The following is a 23,640-nucleotide window of genomic DNA, read 5'->3' on the forward strand; positions in this document are numbered from 1 at the left end:
CTACAGCATGCTGCTGAGTATTTCTGACACCGGGGAAGTGGTGGGACCCTCTGGGCTCATCTCTTGGCCTGTGGGGCTGGGCAGGCCAGCGCGGCCTCCAGGAGACCGGCTCAAGCCGGCCCAAGGCTTTGCGTCCTGGCCCACGAGGGCCGCGGGGTAGGGCTCCACGTAGATGCGGTGCACCGAAGGCCTCGCGTCCCGGAGGCTGCTCTTCTGCTCCTCAGGGAGGCTGGCGGCATGGGTCAGAGCCAGACCCCGGGGCCCATCGACGGCGGGTCCGGGTGGCTCGGCCTCCCCCGGCTCCCGGGCCAGGCCGCAGGCCCGGGATAGGTGCGGTGTATAAATGCCCTCGGAGAGCGACAGCGACTGTGCCTCGCCGTGCATGCGCAGCCAGCGGTGGTGGCGGCTGAAGCCGCCGTAGTGCTGGTGCTTGCCCGGCTTCCGCTTTCCCAGGAAGCCCGGCGGCGGCTGCGTGCCCGGGGCCATCTTGGCGTGGTTCTTGGGCGCCAAGCCCGTGAGGGTCAGGCTGTGGAGGAACTCAGCGCACGCGTGGTCGGTACCTGGGACCTGGACCCGGCCCTGGGTGTCCTGGCCCGACCCCCGCGGGGGCTTCGTGTCGTGCACCTGCAGGACGTCAGGGGCGCTGCCGCTCAGCCCACTTAGGGCCTGCTGGGCGATGTCGTGCGACGACAGGTAGACCAGGTCCAGGTCTCGGGGGCTCAGGGCGTCACTGGAGTCGTAGTCGCTGTCTGTGGGGAGGAAGACTTCCGAGCATCCTTCTTCGTCAGAGCAGGGCTGGGAATCTGCAAAGCCGGAGACTGATGTTAGAAAACGGGCGGACTCTTAGCGAGGGCCTGCTTCTCGGGTGTAGGATTGGTGCCCTGGGCCTCGCGCTTCGGTTAATGCTGTGTCGTCCCCTCTTGAAATTCTCAGTAATTTTGAACAAGGGCCCCCACATTTTCGTTTTGCACAGGGCCCCGCAAATTATGTCGTGAGCTCTGGTCTTAGCTTAAGGGAAGGGAAAGAGAGGAACGCTGACAGGTCCAACCCGGACAGCGGTGGGGAACGTTCCTTCATTCCCCACCCACGCTTTTACCATTCGCTGGGTGTCTGTGGAGAGGATGCAACAGGAAGCGATGCTGGATGTTATTCATTTATTCATTCCCTATTCTTATTTCAGAGGTGATTTTTTTTTTTTTTTTGGCATTTGACAAAGTAGCAGGAATTTAAAGGGGGAAGGAAGAAGGGGAGGCACTCTGGTTGCTGGAGTAGGGAAACTTGGTTTCAAATCCTAGCTGTCCTCCACCTTCTTGCTCTGTGGTTTTGGGAGTTACTTAACTTATTCGAGTTTCAACTTTCTTATCTGTAAAATGGGGATGATAATAGAATTTCTTACTTAGGGTGACTGAAAAATAAATCGATTATGTATGTAAACACTCAATACTTTGCCAGGTATTTAAAAAGCAAAAAACATAAAAAATAAAAATAAAAAAGGCCAAACTAAAAACAAAAACAAGTAAAATTAGAGGTGGAAAATAAGCCTCAAAGTGCATACTATAATGACGATGAGTGAACTACAAGTTTAATTCTATAGATATTTGTCTTTTAGTACACTAGTTTATATCTTTTTTTCACTCCTAATCAGGTTATACATTTCTGTAGGGCAAGGGCTGTCTAAAATCTTTTGAATTGCCCACAAACCTTAGCACATAGTAGGTACTCAGTAAATACATGTTAATTTTGAAAACATGCGATTGCTTTTAACAAGAACAGGTAATTCCTAATCCATAAATTTGAGGCAATCCCAATAAAAACAAAATTCAGAATTTTTAAATGCAATTTAATAAACATTCCGAAATTCACTTGGAAGAGAAAATTTATGAGAATAGCCAACTTTTGTTTTTTTAAAGATACAATAGGGAGGACCCTGATTTACCAGATATCTAAGCTTACTATAAAGCTTTGGTCATTTGTAGTATTGGTGTATAAATGGACAGGTGGATCTGAAAAATGAAGTCCAGAAACAGTCTTAATTCTGTGTGATAATTGGACATATAGTAAAGATAACATTTCAAAGTAGGGGAGTGAATAGATCTTTCAATATATAGTGTTGGGACAATTCACTATCCTCTTAACAAAATAATTAGAGAAAGTTCTACATCATACCACATATAAAAATAAATTACTAGGGCCAGCCCGTGGCTCACTTGGGAGGGTGTGGTGTTGGTAACACCAAGGCCACTGCTTCGGATCCCAATATAGGGATGGCCCATTAGCTCACTTGGGAGAGTGTGGTGCTGACAACAAGGGTTAAGATCCCCTTACCAGTCATCTTTAAGAAAAAAAAAATTACTTATGGGTTAAATATAACAAGCTAACCCCAAAGTATTAGAAGTCAATACGTTTGTAATTTTTGGGTGGGAAGGTCTTTTTAAGCAAGACAAAACCCCAGAAGTTATAAAAGAAGTGAATCATAAATTTGACTACATCAAAGTTTGATACTTTGTAAAACAAATGATACCATAAAGTAAAAAGGTAAGTGATAGACTGGAAGAAAATAGTAATGACATTTATAATAGAAGACTAATATCCAGATAACATAAAGAATTCCTGTAAATCAGTAAGAAGACAATGCAAATGGGCAGAAGATAAGAACCAATAGTTTGAAGACCAATAAACATGTTATGTTCAATCTAGATAGTAATTAGGGAAATGGGAGTTGAAAATAACGAGACATTTTTTGCCCATCAGATTTGCCAAAAAAAAAAAAAGTGATAATCTCATATGTTGGTGATGTGTGAGAAATCAGGGACTCTCATATGGTGATGGTGGGAGAATAAATTGGTACAGCTCTTTGGGCAGAAGTTTGGTAGAATATATTGAAAATATGCATATCATTTGTCCCAGCAGGTCCTTTTCAAGGTATTTATGTTTGAGGAATATCACCATGTACACATGTAGGCATTTACAAGTTGTTTGATACACCATGATTTGTAATAGTGAAAAACTAGAAATCATCTTGTGATTGAGAATGCTGTGAAAGGAAGACTTAGAGGCATAGAAGCACTAAGAAAAGAAAAATAGTTTACTTGCAGAGTTCTGCAGGGAGTCCACGTTCAAAAGAACTAGCTTGTTGATTAAAAAATACAACAGGTAATTTAAAAAAATGCTAACAGGGTTCCCAAGTTATGTTTAGTCTGCTCATGGTGGAAAATCAGACATGATTATCACAAAAATATTGCAAAATTCAGGAATAGTTTGTTAGGGAGTCAGTATCAAGGTTTCTTCTATTTTACTAGAACTATATGGAATGCTCTTTTTTCCCCCCCTTTATTTCAGGGTCAGGGTGTAAAGTGCTTTTTTACTTTTTTTCCTGACTATAGGAGATGAAGTACATACTTACTCATGTCTTCATCAGTTTTGCTTTTTCACTGCTGGTTGTTATCATTTCCTAGTTACAAAATCTTAATTTAATTTAATTTAATTTAATTTAATAAATTTAATAGTTGATTGTACATATCTGTGAGGTACAGAGTTGAATATCATTATCTGTGTGCAATATGTGATGCTCAAATCAGGATAATTAGTGTATTCAGCATTACACATGTAATAATTTTTTGTGGCCCTTTACCAATCCTCCCTTACCCCTCCCTTCCCACCTCTGGTAACCTCAGTTCTGTTCTCTCCTTAGCATCTTAATTTTGTTTGGGACAGCAATACACTCATGTAAAAGGCCAATTTTTTTCAGCTTCCCTTGCAGCTAGGCATAGTCATATAACTAAGTTTTGGCCACTGAGATAGAACTGGAGGTATTATATGAAACTTCAGGAAGGTGCATAAAGGGAGCTGGCTTAGCTGGCAGATGGGCCATTTGGTTCTTCCTTTTTTCTTCTAGTTGCCTGTAACAAGATGTGTTGGAAGGGGTCATGAGGCAACCTTGGAAACAGAATCCATGTACTAGGATGGTGGAGCTGAAAAATGAAGTTTGGTGCCTGAAGACCATGGAGTCCCATGTACCAACACCGAATTCTCTACATCTGGGCTTCTTTCACACAAGAGAGAAATACATAAGTATGTTGTGTTTATGACACTGTTGTTATTATTTTTTTTGGTAACATGGATGCAAACTTAATTCTAAGTGATACAAACTGTTCATCAGTAGGAGAATGTTTAAATAGATTGTGACAAGTTCATCCTATGGAATATTATCCTGCAGCTACAAAGGATGACATCAACCCATATGTTGTCCTTTAAATAATGGCTACCAAAAAAGGACTTCCTCTTCTGCTCAAGTTCTACTCATCTATTCAAGGTTTTCCTCAAACATAACCTCCTATAGGAAGCATACCCCAACTGTCTCAGAAAGGATTGTCACTACTCTATACTCCGTAACACTCGTTGCTCTTTGTCACCTAGCCTGTATAGCCTTATATTATTAGTTATCTTTTTATGTAAATATAACATCCAGGTTTCCTGGTTAGACTATGAGCCTTATTAGGTTAGAGATATTTAATTTATCCATTCATCACAATGAAGATTCTGTATAGCTTGAGCTCCTGCTCCAACAGAAGCACCGTATTTGGTGCTTGAGTGGATATAAACAAGAAATCTGTCTCCAGGGAATTTTCTGTTTTAATGGAGGTATAAGGCAAGAATGCGTCTATAAGAGTGTGGCAGAACATAGGTTTTATAAGAGAAGTTTAGCTTATAGAAAAGAGGAATTACATTTTATGGGGACAGGATTGATGAAATATTCTATCATCTCATTTATTTTTTCCCTCCATTTATTAATTCTTATTCTATGTCTATATTAATTTATTTCTTCATCCACTTTCAAAAAGTGATTTGAGACAGCTCTTAAAAATAAATAAAAATAAATATGAAAACAATGATAAAAGGATTAGAAACTGGAGAGGAAGAGAAAACAGCACAAGTAGGCCCGTTTGACTAGAGTATGGGGAGCAGAATTGTAATTTTGGTAAAGTGAGGCTACGAAGGGTACACAGGCAATTTTTCCTGGAAAATTAAGGCTTGTTTTCACACAAGAACCTGTACATGAGTATTCATAACAACTTCATTGGTAATAGCCTTAAACTGGAAACTACTCATATGTCTTTCAGAGGATGAATGGTTAAACCGTGGTATATCCATACCATGGAATACAACTCTTCAGTAAAAAGAAAGAAGTGTGTAACATTTGTGAAATAATTATAAAGAGGAAAACCAGATTATTAGTTGCCAGGGGTAGGGATGGGGGATGGGTAAGGCTACAAAAGGGTAACAGTTGAGTATCTTGATTGTGGTGGTGGTTACCCAAGGCTACACATGTGATAAGACAGCATGGAGCTATACATGCAAGTCTATGTGTGTGCACACACGTGCAAGTAGGGTACATGTAAATGATGGAATCTGGGTAAGCTTTACGGATTGTACCAACTTCTTGGTTTTGATATTGTACAAGAGTTGCGTAGAATGTTAACATTGGGGGCGGGGGGCTGAGGGAAGGGTGCATGGGACTTCCTGTGCAATCTCCTGTGTCTATAATTCTTCCAAAATAAACAGTTAAAGAAGTTATAATTTAATTTAATAATGAGTAATTATTGAGGAATTTTGAAGAATTGACAAGATGGAAGCAATGATTTAGGATAGTTATGCAGCAGGTAGGATGTAAGATAACTTGATAAGGAAGACACAGCAGGAGGCCAGGTAGGAAGCTGTGGACCAGGTTATATGTTTCCTCTAAATACTTATCTTGTTTAGGCTGTGGGGCTAAGCAAGAGCTGTGCTTATGTGGAGGAAATACAAGTACAGGAAAGTCACTCATTCAAAGATTTTACTCAGCACATATTTTGTGCTAGACAGACAAGGTCTCTGCTTTCAAGTAGCCCATAGAGGGTGAATTAGATAATAAATTAGTCAGAAAGTGCATAAGATTAATTTCAGATAGTACAAAGTTCTACGAAGAAAATGAAACTGAGTTTTAGCTAGAGAGTGACTTGGGAGGAAGATTCTTTCAATAAGGCGGCCAGGGGTTGGCATCTCTGCAGAAAAGGGAGCTTAGGTGAGACTCCAATGATCAGAAGGAATCAGCTATGTGAAAGTTTTAGGAAAGAGTGTTCCATACACTTGGGAGAAACAAGTGCTCAGGTTCTAAGGTTACTTGTACATTTCAAGACTTGGCTTCTGGGAAGACAGGAGTAGCATTAAACCAGAGGAATTAAATTGAATCCCTGATTTGGGTTGGGTAGTAGAAGCGATGGTAAATTTAATTTGGGACAGGTTGAGCTTGAGAGGATGCCCAAAATATCCAGAAGGAGATGAAATGGGAGCCTGGTGGGGTAGCAAGTTTGAAGGAAGATATTTGTGGGTGTAGAGAAGAAGGAACCCTTGGTGAGGGAATAGTTGAAGATGTGAGTGGTAAAGATGATAAGTATAACAAGGAGTCGTGATCAGTTGTAAGCACTAGTGCTGGCATTGGCCTTTCGTGAGAAAAAGGAAGGTCATATTGTCCTCAGTGACAAGTGGTTAGGGAAGAAGACAAATATAATCAGATCTTCAGGTTAAAAGGAGATAGATAAAGGCTTGAGCTAAACAACTTTGATATTCTTGAAAAAAGTTTTAGACAGTACTTTTCCCCATCTTTAGTGGGAAAATCAGATATGGAAAGTAACAGAATCTCAGAATTGTTGGTTGTTTTTGATGACTGCAGCGATAGGTGCCTTAGGAAATGAAGAAGAGAGGTTAACTGAAGATTTGAAGTTGTGCTTTAAATAAGATCCGTGCAAAGAATTCATAGTTGACTTTAGTTGAACTTCCTTCTCTATCTTATCAGTGCCGTCTATTCGGCTATCTGCATGTACTTGTTTGTATCCACAATAGTAATAACAATATCTGATATTTACTTAGTGCTTACTGTGAACCAACCATAATGCCAAATGCTCTAAGTTCTTTATTTCATTTAATGCCTATGGGAATTCCCATTTTGTAGACAAGAATACTTAAGTGAGGTTTATTAAATTTTTCCAATTCATATAGCCAATAAGTGGCATAATAGGCACCCAAATGCAGATTTGTGTCACTCCAAAGACCTTCTACATGCTGTCCAGCATAGCATTTCTATGGCTTCCTGAGGGCTGGGACCTGGTGTATCTAACTCACTTTTTTTGGTACCCACATAGAGTTATATTAGTTAAGCTCTTAGTAAGGGCTTCTTGACATTGCTGCTGCTAGAGAAACATGTTAGGTCTTATATTAGTTTCCTGTGGCTGTTGTAACAAATTACCACACAGTGGGTGGCTTAAAACTACAGAAATTTGTTCTTTCATAGCTTTGGAAGCTGGAGTCCAAAATCAAGGTGTCAGCAGGGGCACACTCCCTCTGGAAGTTCTAGGGAGAGAATACTTTCTTGCATCTTCCAGCTTCTGTTGGCTGTTGGCATTCATTGTGAGTGCATCACTCCAGTCTCTGCTTCTGTCATCCCATGGCCTCTCTTCTGTGTCTATGTCTTCGCCTCTTCTCTCTCTTGTAAGGACACTTGTCATTGGATTTAGGGCCTACCTGGATAATCCAGGATGATCTCATCTCAATATCTTTAATTACATTTGCAAAGACCCTTTCCCTAAATAAGGTCACATTCACAGATTATGAGGGTTAGGACATGGACGTATCTTTTTGGAGCCACCATTCAACCCACTAAAGGACTAACAGTAAAAATTACTATAACTAGAAGCAGCCATTGAGGAGTTTGTGGCATTTTTTTCCTCTTTCCAGTTCGTAAATCAAGCCCTTTGCAAAAGCAGTTTGTACTTTTACCTTTCGACATACAAATAATGAGCAATTGTTTGGAGAGATCTAAGGAGTATATGAAGATGTGCTTTAAAGGAGCTGACATTCTAACATTTCAATGGAGCATTTGGAGTATTTGAAGATATGATGGAGTATTTTAAGACCCAATCCCTCAGGGAGAGCCTGTACTGGTTTTCCCAGTTAGAGTTAGTTGCTTAGTTCTCTTGGCTCTTACAGCCTTTTTATTTATATCTCTGTTACTGCATTTACCAAGTTTTATTATAAATTAGTCCATTTTAATATTTGTCTCCCTCACTGCACTATGAACTCTAGGGAGCATACACTATGTCTTATTCATCTCTGCTTAGTCAATGTTGAATTAGCCAATCAGTGAAGGAATGGGCTAAGGAATGAGTCAAGCAAACTGATGTGTAGAATCTGTGTTTCCCAGATTATCTAATCTGAATATGGACATAAGAGCAGACCGTGAGGACCTCCCAACTAGACTGTGTCTTAATCATCAGAGTTAACTGTCTCTTATAAACAATACTGAAAGCACCCTGAAAGGGTCTAATTTAGTTGATCTGCCATAGAAATTCCTTAAAACAGTCACCCAAATTATTTTGCTTTGTCTTTGGTAATATTTGACTAAGAGTTGATTAAGAGTTGATTAATATTTGATGAAGAGTTGTCTCAGGTATAGCGGAAAGAACAATTGTCTTAAAATTAGACAAACCTGGGCTGCAGTCCTATCTTGCTGCTTATTGTATACATGAAGTTGAACACATCACTTAGCTCTTTGAACCTTTTCTTATCTATAGCATGTAGGTAATTATATTACTTATCCTCCATAGATACTGTGGAATTAAATTAGTTTGTTAAAAATACTTTAAGTGCCTTACAAACAGAAGATACCAATATATTGAGATTGGCTCTACCCTTAATAGCTAATAACTAGAAAACATACCAGGATCATTAAAATATAAACCAGTAATCAGGTATACTTCAAGAGTTTGCTGTGAGAATGCTGTTTATAATAGAGGAGAACAATAATTTCTTGTATGGTGTTTTCTGTTGGTGATAATCAAGTTCAGTACTGTATTTCCTAATGTATATTTAACAGTGAGTTAGTAAATGATATAACTTATTTACTATAGTTCCCAGGATCATGGGAGATAGGAGATAAATCAAGAGAAGTCCTAGTTACAACTGTGGTAACCCAGAAAGGAGATACAAAAGGGCTTGAGTTTGGAGTGGTAAAATATTATCTTGTTGGTTCATGGACCTACAATTGGGAAATACTGCTCTAGTGGTAATCTAAATATTTGACTTGCATGGTGGTTGTATTATTTATTAGAAGACTTAGTGGAACCTATTGCTTAGAGTGGGATACCCCTCCCAGGACAGGCTGGGAAAATCTCCAGGATGCCAGCCAGGGTACTGAGGAGAGTTTCCAAAGATTTAGGCCATTGCTCCTCCCTCCCTTCCTGGAAAAGAATGCAAAGTGCAGCTTCCATCCCCAGATCCAGGCCGTATGCTCCATTAACCATTGTGGGCACCTTGCCCAGTTGTTATTTTAATAAATCTGGTTGTGCTCCTCAATTTTGCTTAGAGAGCCCACTGGGCAGGCCAGCACTTGATAGAACCTTGAGTTTTCCTTCTGGTTGACCCATGAGCTATTTGGTGAAAGTTCTGCCCATAGTATTAGTACTGGCTTAGGAAGATTGGCTTTCTTGCCATTATAATGGGTGTTGCAACTCCTGGTCTCTGTGGGTCAGGCCAACAACAGCAGAGTAGCCTTGATGTGGATTTTGAGGGAGTTATGGGGGAGGTGACATTTCAGGAAAGAATAACTGATTTAAAGCTATTGCTTTTCGCTTAGAGGCAGGGGGCATGGCAGGACAGAAAGAAAGCAATAATAAGCCTTATTTGTCCTATCTATCTTTACACTTTTAATGTATCACTATCCATATATATATATGCATAGAATTTAAATAATTTATAAATAAATAATTTTACTGAATCTCTCTCAGGCCTTCCGTAGAACCTCAGTGGTTTGTTTACCTTCCAGTTTCCCAAGAGAAATAATATCTTCAGATTTCTGCTGATTTTTTTGAACTGTTTAGTTTTTAACATCATCTGGGAAAAGGTTACCAGGAAAATTTACAGAATAATCTTTAAATGCATCTGAAAGAAACAACGCCCCCTCCCCTCTATTGTCTCACCCATACATCACTAGGAGGAATAGCAGTATTGGGGGAAAAAAAATTTGCTCCTGACTGTGACCACTGTACCCACAGAAAAGGAGTGGGAGAGAAAAAATGCCCATGTGATGGGCCAAATCATTCTACCCCCTGCATTGAGTTACCTTTTCTAGGAGCCAAATTTCCCCCTTGGGTCTTGGAGAGATGCTTAATTTTAATTGACTCAGAGGAATTCCACTTTGTGTTTTTGAAAACCACACAGAAATGGGAAGAAAGTTAAAGTTCCACTCCCCACCTCCCCTCCAACAGATATGCACAGACAAATTCAAGGTACTCAACAGCCTTAAAACAGAATCTTGGGCTGGGACCAGAGGCTAGGTTTGTGATAGGCTCTATATTTCCAGCAGACTCCTTAGAAGGTAGGTGAACCTTACCCACACAAAACGGAATTGTGCTGCAATTCCGTTAACTTTGTCCTTTGAGTTAACCCAGCAGGCATGTTCCTCTAAACTGGACTTTTTTCCCCTTCATAAATGGTTTCCAAACAGTTCGAAGTGGTCACACTCTTGGAGAGGACAGAGTATGCAATGGCAGATTTCATTGCTCTGAAATGCTTCTGCTTTTGTGAGGGGATAGGACAGAAATGTATCTCCCCAGCTCTCTACAGCACTTGCCTGTCACTGGGTTTCATTTGTCATTTGCTGCCCTCCACGTCTTTGTGTTTCACAGCTCGTGGAATCTTGACTTCAGAGAAATAAGTGGACCCAAGAAAGAGTTATATTTTAAAAAACAGAATGATGATCGCTCGGGTTTTAAGTTAACAATAAAATCTGAATGTAATTGGCCAGATCCTCCCAGGAGAGAGTGTGTGTAACCTGTCTTCAGGCTGGTGTGAGTCAGGCACTTCTATGGCATAGAAGAGGCCATTCTCATACATCCAGGGAGGAACCCACTTAGGACTCTGTGTCTAAGAGATGGAAGACTGGGAAAGTTCTGTGAGCAGAGCGGGCAGACAAGGGCTGTGAAGGTGGCAGCAGAATTGAAGAGTTATTCATAGAATTATGTGAGCTGTGGAACATTGGAGGGCATATCTTTCCTGCTTTAAAAAATGCCCTTTCAACCCCACACTTCTCTAGTTACTGCCTTTCTTCCTTCTTCCCTTTCCTAGCCAAGATTTTAAAAGAATGTATCTTACTTGTCCTATTTCACCTCCCATTTACTGCCTGATCTAGCTTCTTTCCTTTTCCCTTCACAAACTGCTCTCATCAAGATTACTGATGATTTTCTTGTTGAAAAAAGCAAAATGACAGAAGCCTTTCAGTTGTTTTATTTAATTTTTCTTCATCTTTTGACATGCTATAATTTCTGTGACATTACCCTTTTGTTTTTTATCTTCTTTCTGTTCCTTCTTAGACTAGGAAGTCTTGCTGCTCCGTTCCACAGGGATCCTTCCATAGTCTCTTCTTACTTTACCTACTCCCTAGGGAATCTTAAGCATTTTTGTAGCTTCAAACATCATTCACTTGTCAATACATTCTCAAATCTATATTATTAGCCAGTTCTCTTTCCTGAACTCCAGACATTATACATCTTGTCTTCTCCTAAATGTTGCTTTTTGTGTGGAATGTTTCAAAGCTAACTCAAATTCAACATGCCCAGTCACCCAAGCTTGTTTCTCCTCCTTATCGTTTTTTGTAAATGGCATCTAAGACAGAAAACTTATCTCCTTTGTTAACAGCTTCCTAATTGGTCTCCCTGCTTCCAATATTTTCCCCCTATGGTCTTTTCATATAACAGCCAGATAAGATTTTAAAGAGTAATTCAGATCATATCAATCCTTGCTTAAAAGTTTCCAATGGCTTTTCATCACAAGTAGGATAAAATCTAAACTTCCCACTGTGGCCTACAGAACCCTGCCTATTCTGGCCACTGTGTCTCACAACTTGCCCCTTTGTTTCCTCTGCTCCAATGACTTTGGCCTTCTCTCCATCCCTCACCCATCTCAGGGCTTTGGCTGTTTTATTGCCTGGAATACGCCAACTCCAGGTTTTTGGATTACTGGCTCCTTCTGTGGTTGGTTCAAATGTCATCTTCCCAGGTCTCTGCTGATCATCCTAGTGAATTCAGTACTCTTCCTGCTTACCCCCACCCCAACTGCTGTTTATTTTTCACAAACTGAAATTATCTTGTTTGTTTATGTTTTCATTGGCACTCTTTCTAGAATGTAAGCTCTATGGGAGCAGAGACTTTGCTTTTTTAAATTATTATATCTATTACTTCAAGGAGTGCCTGGCAAATAGTGGGTAATCAATAAATATTTTTTTAAATTAAAAAAAAATGAACAATGTTCTTAGATCCTGAGTTTCAGACAAGCTGTTTGTAGTTCCCTAAACTACAATACAGATATATAATCCATCTTCTCTTACTGTAATGCTCTCTCATTTCTTCTTTTCCTGCTCAACTCCTGCATATCGTTCAGAATTAGATTCTTTTACCTTCTCCGGGAAGCTGCCTTTGATCTTATGAGTTTAAGGTTTAATGCCTCCAATAGACTCCATAGCACATATGCAATTACCATGTAAGTTTTTTGTTAATGTATCTATCTCTCCCATTAGATTGGCTTCTAGCAGAGATGATATATGACTTGTATTCCCAGTCCAGTGGAAATCTGTAAAAATACACTCTGGAAACTCTATTTAAATGATTCTTTTGTTGAATTATTTGTTAAGTCCTTTTGTAATGTAAATTAGTTGCCTCCTAAGTTCTTACATTTGCCAAGTTTTGATTTTTAGACATTGAGGTTTGTAAAACATAGAGCACACACAAACTTACTTTTAGAAAAGGCTCATATCCCCACTAAAGTTTTCTATAATAAAAATAATAACATTAAATATGATAGCTACAATATGTGCCATGCATCTCTGATATAGATTGTCTTATTCACAAGTAACTCTTCAAGGTATAGATATTATTATTCTCATTTTACGTACATGGAAACTGAGACTCAGAGGTAGTAATCTGATCAAGCTCAAATAGCTAGTAAAACAAAGCTGGGATTTGAATCCAGGTCTCTGGTTTCTAAGACCAAGTTCTTTCTGCTTCACCATGCTGCCCCCTATGGGACAAGCCCACAAATCAGAACTGTTTGTTAAAAATATTATGAGGCTTACAAAATTGGAGCACCTATAAGCTATAGTATCAACAAAGATGCTTTGAATGGCTGTTATTTTAATTGACTAGAAAAATGGCACTAGTGTTAATTTGTCCAAGGCAAGAGCATTATATTGCCTTTACCTAGTATGCTTTTTCTCTGCTTATAAACACAAAGGCATTTTGTAGAAATTTATGTTAACCCAGTCATGTTTTTGCTGTTAGTATTTGCCATGTACGCTTAGACTTAATTCCCATGGTTGGAGGTGCCTTGCTAGGCATCTTCTTCAGCTTGTCTGTAGGTTCATCATATCTATGATGAGGCCAAGCTACTTATTTGGCCTCAATTTCAGAATTCTAGTATATCCCAGGGTTCTTTCTTTCCCACCTTCCAACCCAGAACATTGGTGCCATGTGGATGGGAAGTTTGTCCTGAACTCTTACCCAGGTTGGAACCTGCTTCCTGCCTCATTCTTGTCAGCTTCTATTTAATAGAGGTTGGGCCTGGTCTCCTTCCTTACCTGGTTTTGGTTAGATTCCCTTGGCTGACATGGCCCTCGCCTGATACCATAGCTGTCTCCATTCTGCATTTCTGAAACCTCATCCCTGCTCTGTGTCCTTTTGTATCTTGGAAGCAAGAGTTAGAACTGGACTGGATCTTCTCTATCCCTAATGGAGTTGATCTCAGGTTGTTGCTGTAGTCTCCTACCCTTCCACTGTTCCCTCTATGCTTTTAGATTCTTACCACTGAGTGGTGTTTCCTACCACTTGCTGGTACCAGTGCCTCAGCACAAAGAACCTCATCAGTGGAGAGAGGACCAAGAATCTGGTGACTTAACTACAGAAGTTTTGATCTTATTGCTTACCACTCACTGCCTTTCTTCTGCGCATCTCTGGGGATGGGGATGGTGATGGAAGAGAGTCTATATGTGATGATGTAGAGTTGATCTTCTGTAGGTTCTGCTCATCTGAGGGGTCTATCAGCTTAGTGATGGGTAAGCCAGAGACTGGTTGCTTGTATCTTGCATATTGGAGAGCATCCATGATCCATCTCATTTCACGCCAAACTTCATCTATTTGCTTTGGAATAAAATGATAAAATTTGTTATCAAACAGCTATTAAAAAAGAGTAAGTTTTTCTGAGAGTCCAAGATGATCCATTTTCTACAGTATTGGTTTTGAGAAAGAGTAAAATATTTTCAACATAGATTTGCTAAGCCAGAAAATACCTCTTCTTTGTAATCTCTTGTGTTTTGCATATTTTTACCTGAGAGGATATGTCATTTGGTGCAAATAGTGGAAGACCTGGATTGTAGCTGGGGTATGCCACTTACTAGCTCTGGAATAACCTTTAGCAAGTTATTTGATCTTTTTGAGCCTTAGTTGCCTTATTTGTAAAATGTGGAATAAACATCTTCCTTTTTATACCTCATAGGGTTACTGTGATGATTAAGTGAAATGATGAATTTGAAAGTGCTTTGTAATACTGAAGGGTACATTGTTCACACATATAAAGTGTTATCTCTCAGCATATAATAAAATATTCCTCATTGGGATATTGTGGGGAACACTTATGAAGTCTGAATTTCAGAATACTTTAAGAAATGTAGTTCTCGTTCTTATATGTAACTTAGAAAAACAAAGCATTACTGGAATATTTTGCTAAGTAGAGATTCTTGGACCTATGCTGATAGAAAAGCAACTTTATATATTGAACTTATTGGTTTATTACATAAAAAGTAAGTGCTTCTAAAGTACAAAATAGCTTGTACAGCTAATTTGTAAGTAATTTAACATCCTTCTATTTTTTGAGTAGCCTATTTTAGATTGTTACCATTTTATTTCTGGGTTACCAAAGTGATTTCAGTAACATTTTCATTATAAAGCACAATAGTAGTTTTCTCTGAAATGTATTGGTGTAAAAGTCACTCAGATTTTTGTGTCTGTATCTGTAGATCACAGATGTTCTCCCAGAATGGCCATAGACACTAGCCATGAGCTTTCTGGTTATTCTGTCTCCAAAGAGGGGCTGTTAGTTAACATATTTTTTCAGAGGACCCTGGAACTTGTGGTAGGCTTTACATCTAATTTCACTGGGTGCCTTGGGCAAGCCACTAACTTCTTTGGGCCTGTTTACTCAGCTGTACAAAGAGGTTAGACAACATGATGTCTAAAGTCCCTTCCAGCTCTAATACTTTATGATTAATTTTTTTTTTCCTTTTTGTCTTTTTTTCGTGACCGGCAACGGATCGCAACCCTCAGTGTCACGCCCGTACCGGACTGGGACCGGCTAGGGATCACAACCCTCGGTGTTGCTCCCGCACCTCACTCAGCCAGTGAGCGGCCGGTCTGTATGTGGGATCCGAACCCTCGGCGGGAGCGCCACCGCGCTTCCCAAGTGGTGCACTATAGCAGTGTGCCACTGGGCCGGCCCCTTTATGATTAATTTTTGAAGAACATTTAGATAGCTGGTGTCACTCACCTTCCTGTTAGAAAGTGTTCATTGTATGAAGGATTCAAGGTTCAGGTTTCTGTAGCTATGGAGTTTTTAAAGATAATGTACTACCCAGTGTTATATTTCATTTTCAGAATTTTTCTTAAGTCTTTAATCTGCACTTAAAACCTGCTCTTTAAAGAATATTCACAAAGCTCGTGCTCCCAGCACAGAGAAGAGTCTGAAATTGTGCCATTCAGACTACCGTGTTCAGAGTGACAGGCAAGCCCTAGTGAATGGCACTGTGTGGTTAATAGCCATTTCCCCTTGCTTTCTAGTTCTGTTCTGTCCTGGGGTGACAGGACTTGGTAGAGTATTCAGGGTTGGTAATGAAAGCATGAGATTGAGCTTTACAACTTTGCTAGCTTGGTGAGTTGGGCAGGAAGTTCAGCAATAGGCAGGCTCATGAGGAGGCACTAAGCCATTTTGAAGAGCGAAATCAGAAGTTCAGGGGCTAAAGCCAAAGTGGGAATCCCAGACGAGATGCTGACAAGTTTTTCCAGTGAGATTATTGCTCTCTCAGCTGGCTTTTATTGGCCCTGCCTCATGCAGCACACTCGTGTCTCAGTTATTTTAAAGGCACTAGATGACTGTGGACAGCTTTTAGAGTGCCTGTCAAGGACAGGGACTATGGTTTTGTATATTTTGCTTTCAGTCGTGCAGAGCAGGTGCTCAAAAAATGATTTTTCAGTGAAAGAACAAATTAATGAAATGGTTACCTAATTCTTTAGATCCCTACTCTTAAACAGAGTTATTATAGAGATTATGTAAGATAATGTTGATGAGGGGACTTTATTTATTTATTTATTTATTTATTTAAAAGATGACTGGTAAGGGGATCTTAACGCTTGACTTGGTGTTGTCAGCACCACACTCTTCCAAGTGAGCTAACCAGCCATCCCTATATAGGGATCCAAATCCGTGGCCTTGGTGCTATCAGCACCACACTCTCCCAAGTGAGCCACGGGCTGGCCCTGATGAGTGCACCTTATAAACTGTACATTGTTATAAAGTTTTCAGTTGTTAAAATGACAATCATGATTATTGTAGTGGACTTAATGTAGACCCCTAAAAAATTTGTCCATCTCCTAATTGCCAGAACCTGCGAATATTACCTTGTATAATAAAAAATTAAATTCTACCTTATATGGCAAAAGATGTGATTACATTAAAGATTTTGAGAGGAGGAGTTTATCCTGGATTATCTTAATTACCTTGTATAATAAAAAATTAAATTCTACCTCATATGGCAAAAGATGTGATTACATTAAAGATTTTGAGAGGAGGAGTTTATCCTGGATTATCTGAGTGGGTCCTAATTCCATTGACAAATGTTCTCATAAGGACATTCTTATAAGTGTGCGGCAGAGGGAGACTTGGCAGACATAAGAAGAGGAGGCAATGTGACCACAGAAGAAGAGATTGAAGCGATGTGGCCAAAGTCAAGGAATGCCAGTAGCCACCGGAAGCTGGAAGAGGCAAAGAATGGATTCTCCCTTAGAGCCTCCAGAGGGAGTGCAGCCCTGCCAACACCTTAATTTCAAACTTCTGGATTCTAAAACTGTGACAGAATAAATACCTGCTGTTTTAAGCTACCTAGTTTGCAGTAGTTTGTTATAGCAGCCCTAGGAAACTAATACAATTATTAATAATAATCCACCTATTCTCTTTGGATAAAATTGTTTTTAGCCTTATTGCTAAAGATGGATAGAGAGATTTAGTGTGGAAAATTCAAAAAATTTGTGTAGAAACCATGTTTACGTAATTTTTCTTAGTAATGAGGTGAAGAGGTCTTAACTGAAGAAAAAAATCAAAAAACAAAAAAACAACATAGGTACAGGGTGGCCTTTGGATTGAGTTTAAAGGGACTTAACTAAGTAGCTCCAAAAGAAGTACAATTTTCACCCATTTTACCTTATACTGTTGATCTAAGAGTAACTGACAACATAATCCCCCCTGATTTTAAGGTCCAAATTCAACTTCTAAAGACGTGCTGACACATTTTAAAAAAAGAGAGACCATGAACTCCCTAGGTCTGTTGATTAAACATTCTGCATCCATTTCTCACCCTGCTCTTTAAAAATTTCAGTTTTCATCCCATAAATTATACTGCTTTCTCTGGACTCAGGCAAGATAATATTTTTATTAAAATGTAAAGGTGATTGGTTTTCTCACAGAACAGCTACAAGGTGCTTGAGGGGATGATAGATTGGCTATATTTAATGAGCTGTGTTTCTATTACAGCTTAGGAGCATTTGAAGTATTACAGTATATAAATTATAGCCTAATTGCCCTTTAGGCTTTAGCAGCTCAAAACATGCCAAGCTCCAGGTCTCCATACTTTGACATTTCTGTTGTGTGAGCTGTCTATAAAGCCTGTGTCCCTTATCTATAATTTTCTACACCTCCCCTGGCCCAGCCGTCCCCCTTTCTGGCTGCAGTCTTTGGCTTCTTTTCCTAACTGTATTTACATAGACTCCCTTGCTCTTTACAATGTTTGGTTTGTGTAGTGACTTCAACACTGTCTTAGATCTGGAATCACACAAATGTTCTCATAACTGGTGGTCACCTCTGCAGGTTATGATGTGTGGTGGGCTGAGCTGTGAACACCAATGGGTAAGTGACTGCAGCTGGTTTCCATTTTGAGAGGGGGAGAGAGAGACACAAAGAGAGAGAGAAAGAGACAGAGAGAGAGATTGAGAAGTCAACATATAGATAAGGGGAGAGATGATGTCAAATTATCTTCACTCAGTGAAGTTATCCATGTTGGGTGGAACAAGGTGATCCACTGAAAAGTATGGGTGCAGGGAGATGGTCTGGTTTTACCCTGGCCAAGAAGTTATTTTTTGAACCCTTTGGGAATTGGCTTTTATTCAAGTCTAGGTAACCTGGCTGGCTGGAAAGGGAGTATGTAGAGGGGGCTCTCAAATTATCTGCTTTGGGAGACCAGAGCAGGCGAGCTTTCAAAAATTCCTTGCCTGTCCTACTTTATCCAGCCTACTTAATGGTGTGATGAAAAGGAAAGAGAAAAAGGCAGTGGAGTTCTAGGCTGGGTGAAAAAGGAAGGAGGAAGAGTAGTAGTCAAGGAGGAAGAATGGAGCCAGGAACTCTGGGGTTCAGAGCTGCAACAGCCTAAAAATAAGTCAGGGTGGGAAAGGGGGAGGGGGAGGGAGGTTAATGAGAAATTGGTAAAGGTCCACAAAAAACAATTACATTGTGTACTGTTGAGTATACTAATTATTTTGGTTTGAGCATCACGTATTGCACACAGGTATTGATATTCGATGCAGTACCTCACAGATATGTACAATCAAATATGTTTTAATTAAAAAAGAAGTCAGCCTCCTCATTGGATGAACTTACTGGGTTCAGGGAGGCTTAAGTGGAATAAAGCAGAAACAGAACCTAAGGCATGTTAAGAGAAGTGTTTCTCTAAAGATATTTCTCATTGTTAAGTCATAAAATGTTAGAGCGACTAGGCCCTTAGAAGTCATCTAGTCCAGTCATTTCATTTTACCTGTGAAGAAATTGGGGCCCCTGGAGATCAAATGAATTTTCCAATACTCCAGAGTTTATCAGTAGAAGATTCAGGACTAAAAATATATGCTCTGGACCATTATTATTCTTTCTATGCTCCACCCTTCCTTTACACTGGGATCAAAAGATGTCAGTCTTCCATATTCTCCTCATGCTGCATTCTTTTTTTCCCACCCATCCCCCACTATCTATGTTCCATTTTTACTGGAAGTGAAATAAATGAGGTAAATGTTCTGAATTTTTAAATACTGCATTCCTAGGTCAAGAGAGCAAGTAACTTTTTGAAAGGTTACTTCTTTAGTCTAAGAGGTCACCTAAGATACTTCATTTATAGGATAAGGAAAGTAGGATACTCCTAAAGATTTGTCTGCTTACCACTTTGCAAGTATATTATAATATCTTCTTCATGAGCACTTCAAAAACCTCAAACTGGTGTTTCAAAAGATGTTTTTTCTTAATAAATGAATGGATACATGTATAATTTACTACATATTTATTATGTGAAAGGCATTTTGCTGAGTGCTTTGACATTATCTCATTTAATTCGGTAACATTATTCTTATTATCCCTATTACAGGTGAGGAGATTGGAATGTAGAGAGATTTATTTGCCTAAAGTTCACAACATTGCTTCCTCTTAAATCCTCTACTTCTTATCTGGACTGTTGTAATAGCTTCTTATCTGGTTTCCTTGCCATCAGTCTTCTCCTTAAATCCAGTAAAGATAATGCAAATTATTTGGTGAGCATGACCAATCAGAATGAATGCTTACAATAAACAACCAGTATGGCCATACCAATGCAGATGGGAATATGCCCTCTGCTTGAATCTATCCTAAACAGAGTTGTGAAAGCCTGTAACTCATTTCTCCAAAACTTTGGTTAGCTCCCTATTGGCTGCAGAATAAAATACAAATTCCTTACCGTGGCCTTTAATAAAGCCCTGGTGATCTGATCCCATTGCTATCTTTCATTCTTGCCTAATTTCTCACTACCGTCCATCACTCAGTTTATGCTCCAACCAACCTTGACTACTTATTCCCCAAATACTATTTTTCTGCTCTTGCTGCTTTATGTGTTTGTACTTTCTCTTTGAATGCTCCACATTCTAGTTCTCCTCACTATAACCTAACTCATCTCTGTAGGCCCAGCTGGAATATCAATTATATCCTCCATGGAAGCTTCTCAGATACCCACAAGTAAAAGTAAATTTTTACTTCTTTGTGTTGACATAGAAATTTTTCTTTCTTTCTTTTTTATTTTTCTTATGGCACCTAACACATTTTACAAATAGTATTTACACACATTCATCTTCTCCTCTAGTGGATTTTTAACTCCTTAAGGTCAGGGACCATGTCTGATTCAACCTTGTGGTTCCCATACAGTGTGTGACACCTAGGTGTAATAAATAGTTATCAAATTGAACTGCATATACTTGTTTATCATAATGGTATTTATTATGGGGCTATTGTTATTATACTCATCTTGTGAAATGGGTAACTGATAGAAAAACTGTAAAATTTGGCTAAGGGATTTAGAGGAAATTTCAGGCCAGATCCAAATTCTCTTGACTGCTAGTCAGTAGCCCTTTCACAAGACCCTGAAGTGTCACCATAAGGCTTTTCCAGACAATATAATGAACAGCGAGTGCATTTTCTAACTTTGGTAGACCACAGTAAAGCGTCAACTTTGCCAAAAAGAAGTTCAAAACATGAGGAATCTTAGGTCTAACTGGATTTGGGTTAACATAAACTGGTAGATCGTTTTCTTTTTCTCTGAGATATTGAGTTAATTGATACAATTTTCCTTTCTGTTGGTGTTATCAATAGACTACCAGGTAAGGATAATGTTCTCATCACTACTTCTGGGGGTTATTTTCCTATCCAATATGCAGAGCCATCATTACTTCCTATGGTGGCTGATACAGTTCTTAGTAATATTGTGATTTATCTGTTACTTTTTCTTATGCCTTTGTTTGAAACTCACATCTCCCTGAGTGTCACATTTTAACCAAATCAATAGGCTACTTGTACACAGTGTTCTTTGAATCAGCTCAGATTGCTGTTCTTTCCCATGCTTCGTTTTCACCCCTTCTACCCTGCCCCTCTTCTCTCTTCCACTTACCTCAGAAGAAACAAACTATTACCTGAATAAAATCTAAAACTTGCTGGTGTCTTTGTTTGGCAGCTGCAACCTCACTGTCTGAGATTGCTTCCCTCAGGGACTGTTGGGTATTCAGAGAATCCAGCTCCATAACAGCAGAAAGGCGGCAATACAGACTAGTAAATTTCTCCTTGTAGCTGCAAAAATGAACTGGAAAATGGACAAGCAAAATAAAACACATTAAGATCTGGTATCGAAGTAGAGAAATTCATACCTCAGAGAAACAAGCTGAACGAAAACATGATTTATTAAATCCTATCAGTGGAAAATATTAAGCCATAAATAAATTATAAGTGTGCTCTTAAGGGGCCAGTTGTCTGGCTTTAGTCAGACAGTATTCCCTTTTAAGGTTTACCAACTATTGATATGGTATGGGGAAGTGGGGTTGGCTTAAGCTGCAGTTTATGTGGACTTTTCTCTAAACTTGGGGCTGAAACAAAGTATATATGAATGAGTGGGAAAATAAGCTTGTTTATCACTTTAAAGGAAAAAAAGTAGCAATTGGAAACTTAATTTTGCTTTTCATGTTTGATTTCCACTATGTATCTTGCTTTCTCCTTTCCAAGCCAGTACCTCCAGAAGATACAAGACATGCTTTTTCTCTGGGTATCTTTTGTCTGGCTGCAAAACTTCCCTAAAGGCCTGTTATGATGGGCTTTGATCCTCCTTCTGCCTCTCCTCTCCTGGGCTCCTCTGGAAGGATGATGGGAGCTGATGCCTGGACAGACCATTTTTGTTTTCAGCAGACTTGGTTTTCCTGTCTCAAAAGATAATGAGACAGAGGCCACAGGAAAGAATCTAACCTTCATCTCCATTACTTTCCCCTTTCCAGGAGGGACAGAGCACTTGGGACTGAGCCTGAGGTGGTCAGATTTTCTGTACTTCTCTGACCAGCTCTGATCATATACCATAACTTCAGATTCCAGTGGACCGAGGAAAGCACTCTGATTCAGACTAGTGTAGTACCAAGTTTCTTCCTGGATATCGTTGAATTTGGAGACCTACTCTCCAGAAACCTCACTTACTCTGTGTACATCTGTATCAGTGTGTTCCATGCTTTGGAAATAGAGCCGTTATAATTCAACAAGTCCTTTGAAATATTTTTATTCTGGCTTATTTGGTGAGGCTTTCTAGGAAGGACATCTAATAATTTAATACTGTTGATTCCTGAGATCCAGATCTGGCCATTTAGGGAAGTTAAAACCATACTGTCTCAAAATGGGACATCTAGTTATCTCTATATCTTAGCAAGGAACCCCTACTGAGAGATTTCTGTGCACCCTGCAAGTCCCATCTCATCATTGCCTGCTTCCTTGCCTGATTTTCTCTTAGGATATATCTTAGGTGAGTGTAAGGGAAACCTGGTCTGTTTATCTTGTCTCATGGAAGTAGAAGAGAAGAATGGGGCGAGGGTGTCAGTGGCCCATCCTTATACCAGCTGTGCCCCCTTTCAAGGAGGTGTTTCTCAATTTGGATAGTCTCGGTTTTGGGATTGATTTTTTTCTCTGGTGTTCAGATCCTTCCTTCCCATCTTCTCTACTCTGTTTAGCACTTTCTTTCCTGACATACAGAAGAACTGATTTCATATACCCTCTCAGTAAATGACAAACTATTGAGCTTCACCCAAGTGATCTAGTTCTTGTACTACTTCCCTGCTTAAAGACTTCTACAGGGCTCTCTCTTGACTTAAGGATAAAATCCAAACATCTTCTCTCCATAAGGAAAGCTCCTTGAGATCTAGGATTTGCATATATCGTCACTCATGTCTTCCGCCATGCGACCACCTTCCACCCCCAGCTTCACATCAACCCTAAGCTTTGGTCAAGCTGAATTTATTACAAGTCCTTTTGTACTTCCATGCTTTTAAACATGCCTTTTCCTCCTCAAATTCCCTTCTCTACCAATACCTTCAGATAAACTTCTTCTGATACTTGAAGATCAGCTTAAATATCTTCTCCATCACTGACCTTTCCTGCCTTCCAGGTGGAACTAGTTTCTTCCTCTTATGTGCTCCTGGAGCACATGTTTCTAAATGTTATCATGACATCTTGTTACATTGTAATTATGTGTTTACTTGACTGCCTTGGTATTATTCTGTGATTTCTTTGAGGGCAGGAACCATGTCTTCTATTAATTTTTATTTCCTCAAAACCTAGAACATTATAACTTCTCAACTAATGTTTATTGATTGAATGAATAAATAAATAAATGTATGGGCTGATCTGAAGAGGGAAGACCCTTTCCCCAAAGGCTCCTCTTTCTCTCTAGTCTCTTTTCTCTCACTGTGTGCTTGATTTTCCTTTTTTGAA

General features: G+C 39.5%; 1 protein-coding gene across 1 annotated transcript; it reads right to left on the minus strand.

Moving 5' to 3' along the window:
- On the minus strand, nt 1–23,107 carry LOC103596744. The gene is made up of 4 exons (XM_008580438.1): nt 23,092–23,107; nt 21,315–21,481; nt 14,006–14,219; nt 1–803 (listed from the first exon to the last, which is right to left on the minus strand). The coding sequence occupies exons 1-4, from the start codon at nt 23,105–23,107 to the stop codon at nt 1–3; spliced, it is 1,200 nt and encodes a 399-aa protein (XP_008578660.1).
- Between the last annotated feature and the right edge of the window lie 533 nt (nt 23,108–23,640).

Source organism: Galeopterus variegatus, unplaced genomic scaffold (assembly GCF_000696425.1).
Source record: "Galeopterus variegatus unplaced genomic scaffold, G_variegatus-3.0.2 Scaffold2095, whole genome shotgun sequence".
NCBI lineage: Eukaryota > Metazoa > Chordata > Mammalia > Dermoptera > Cynocephalidae > Galeopterus > Galeopterus variegatus.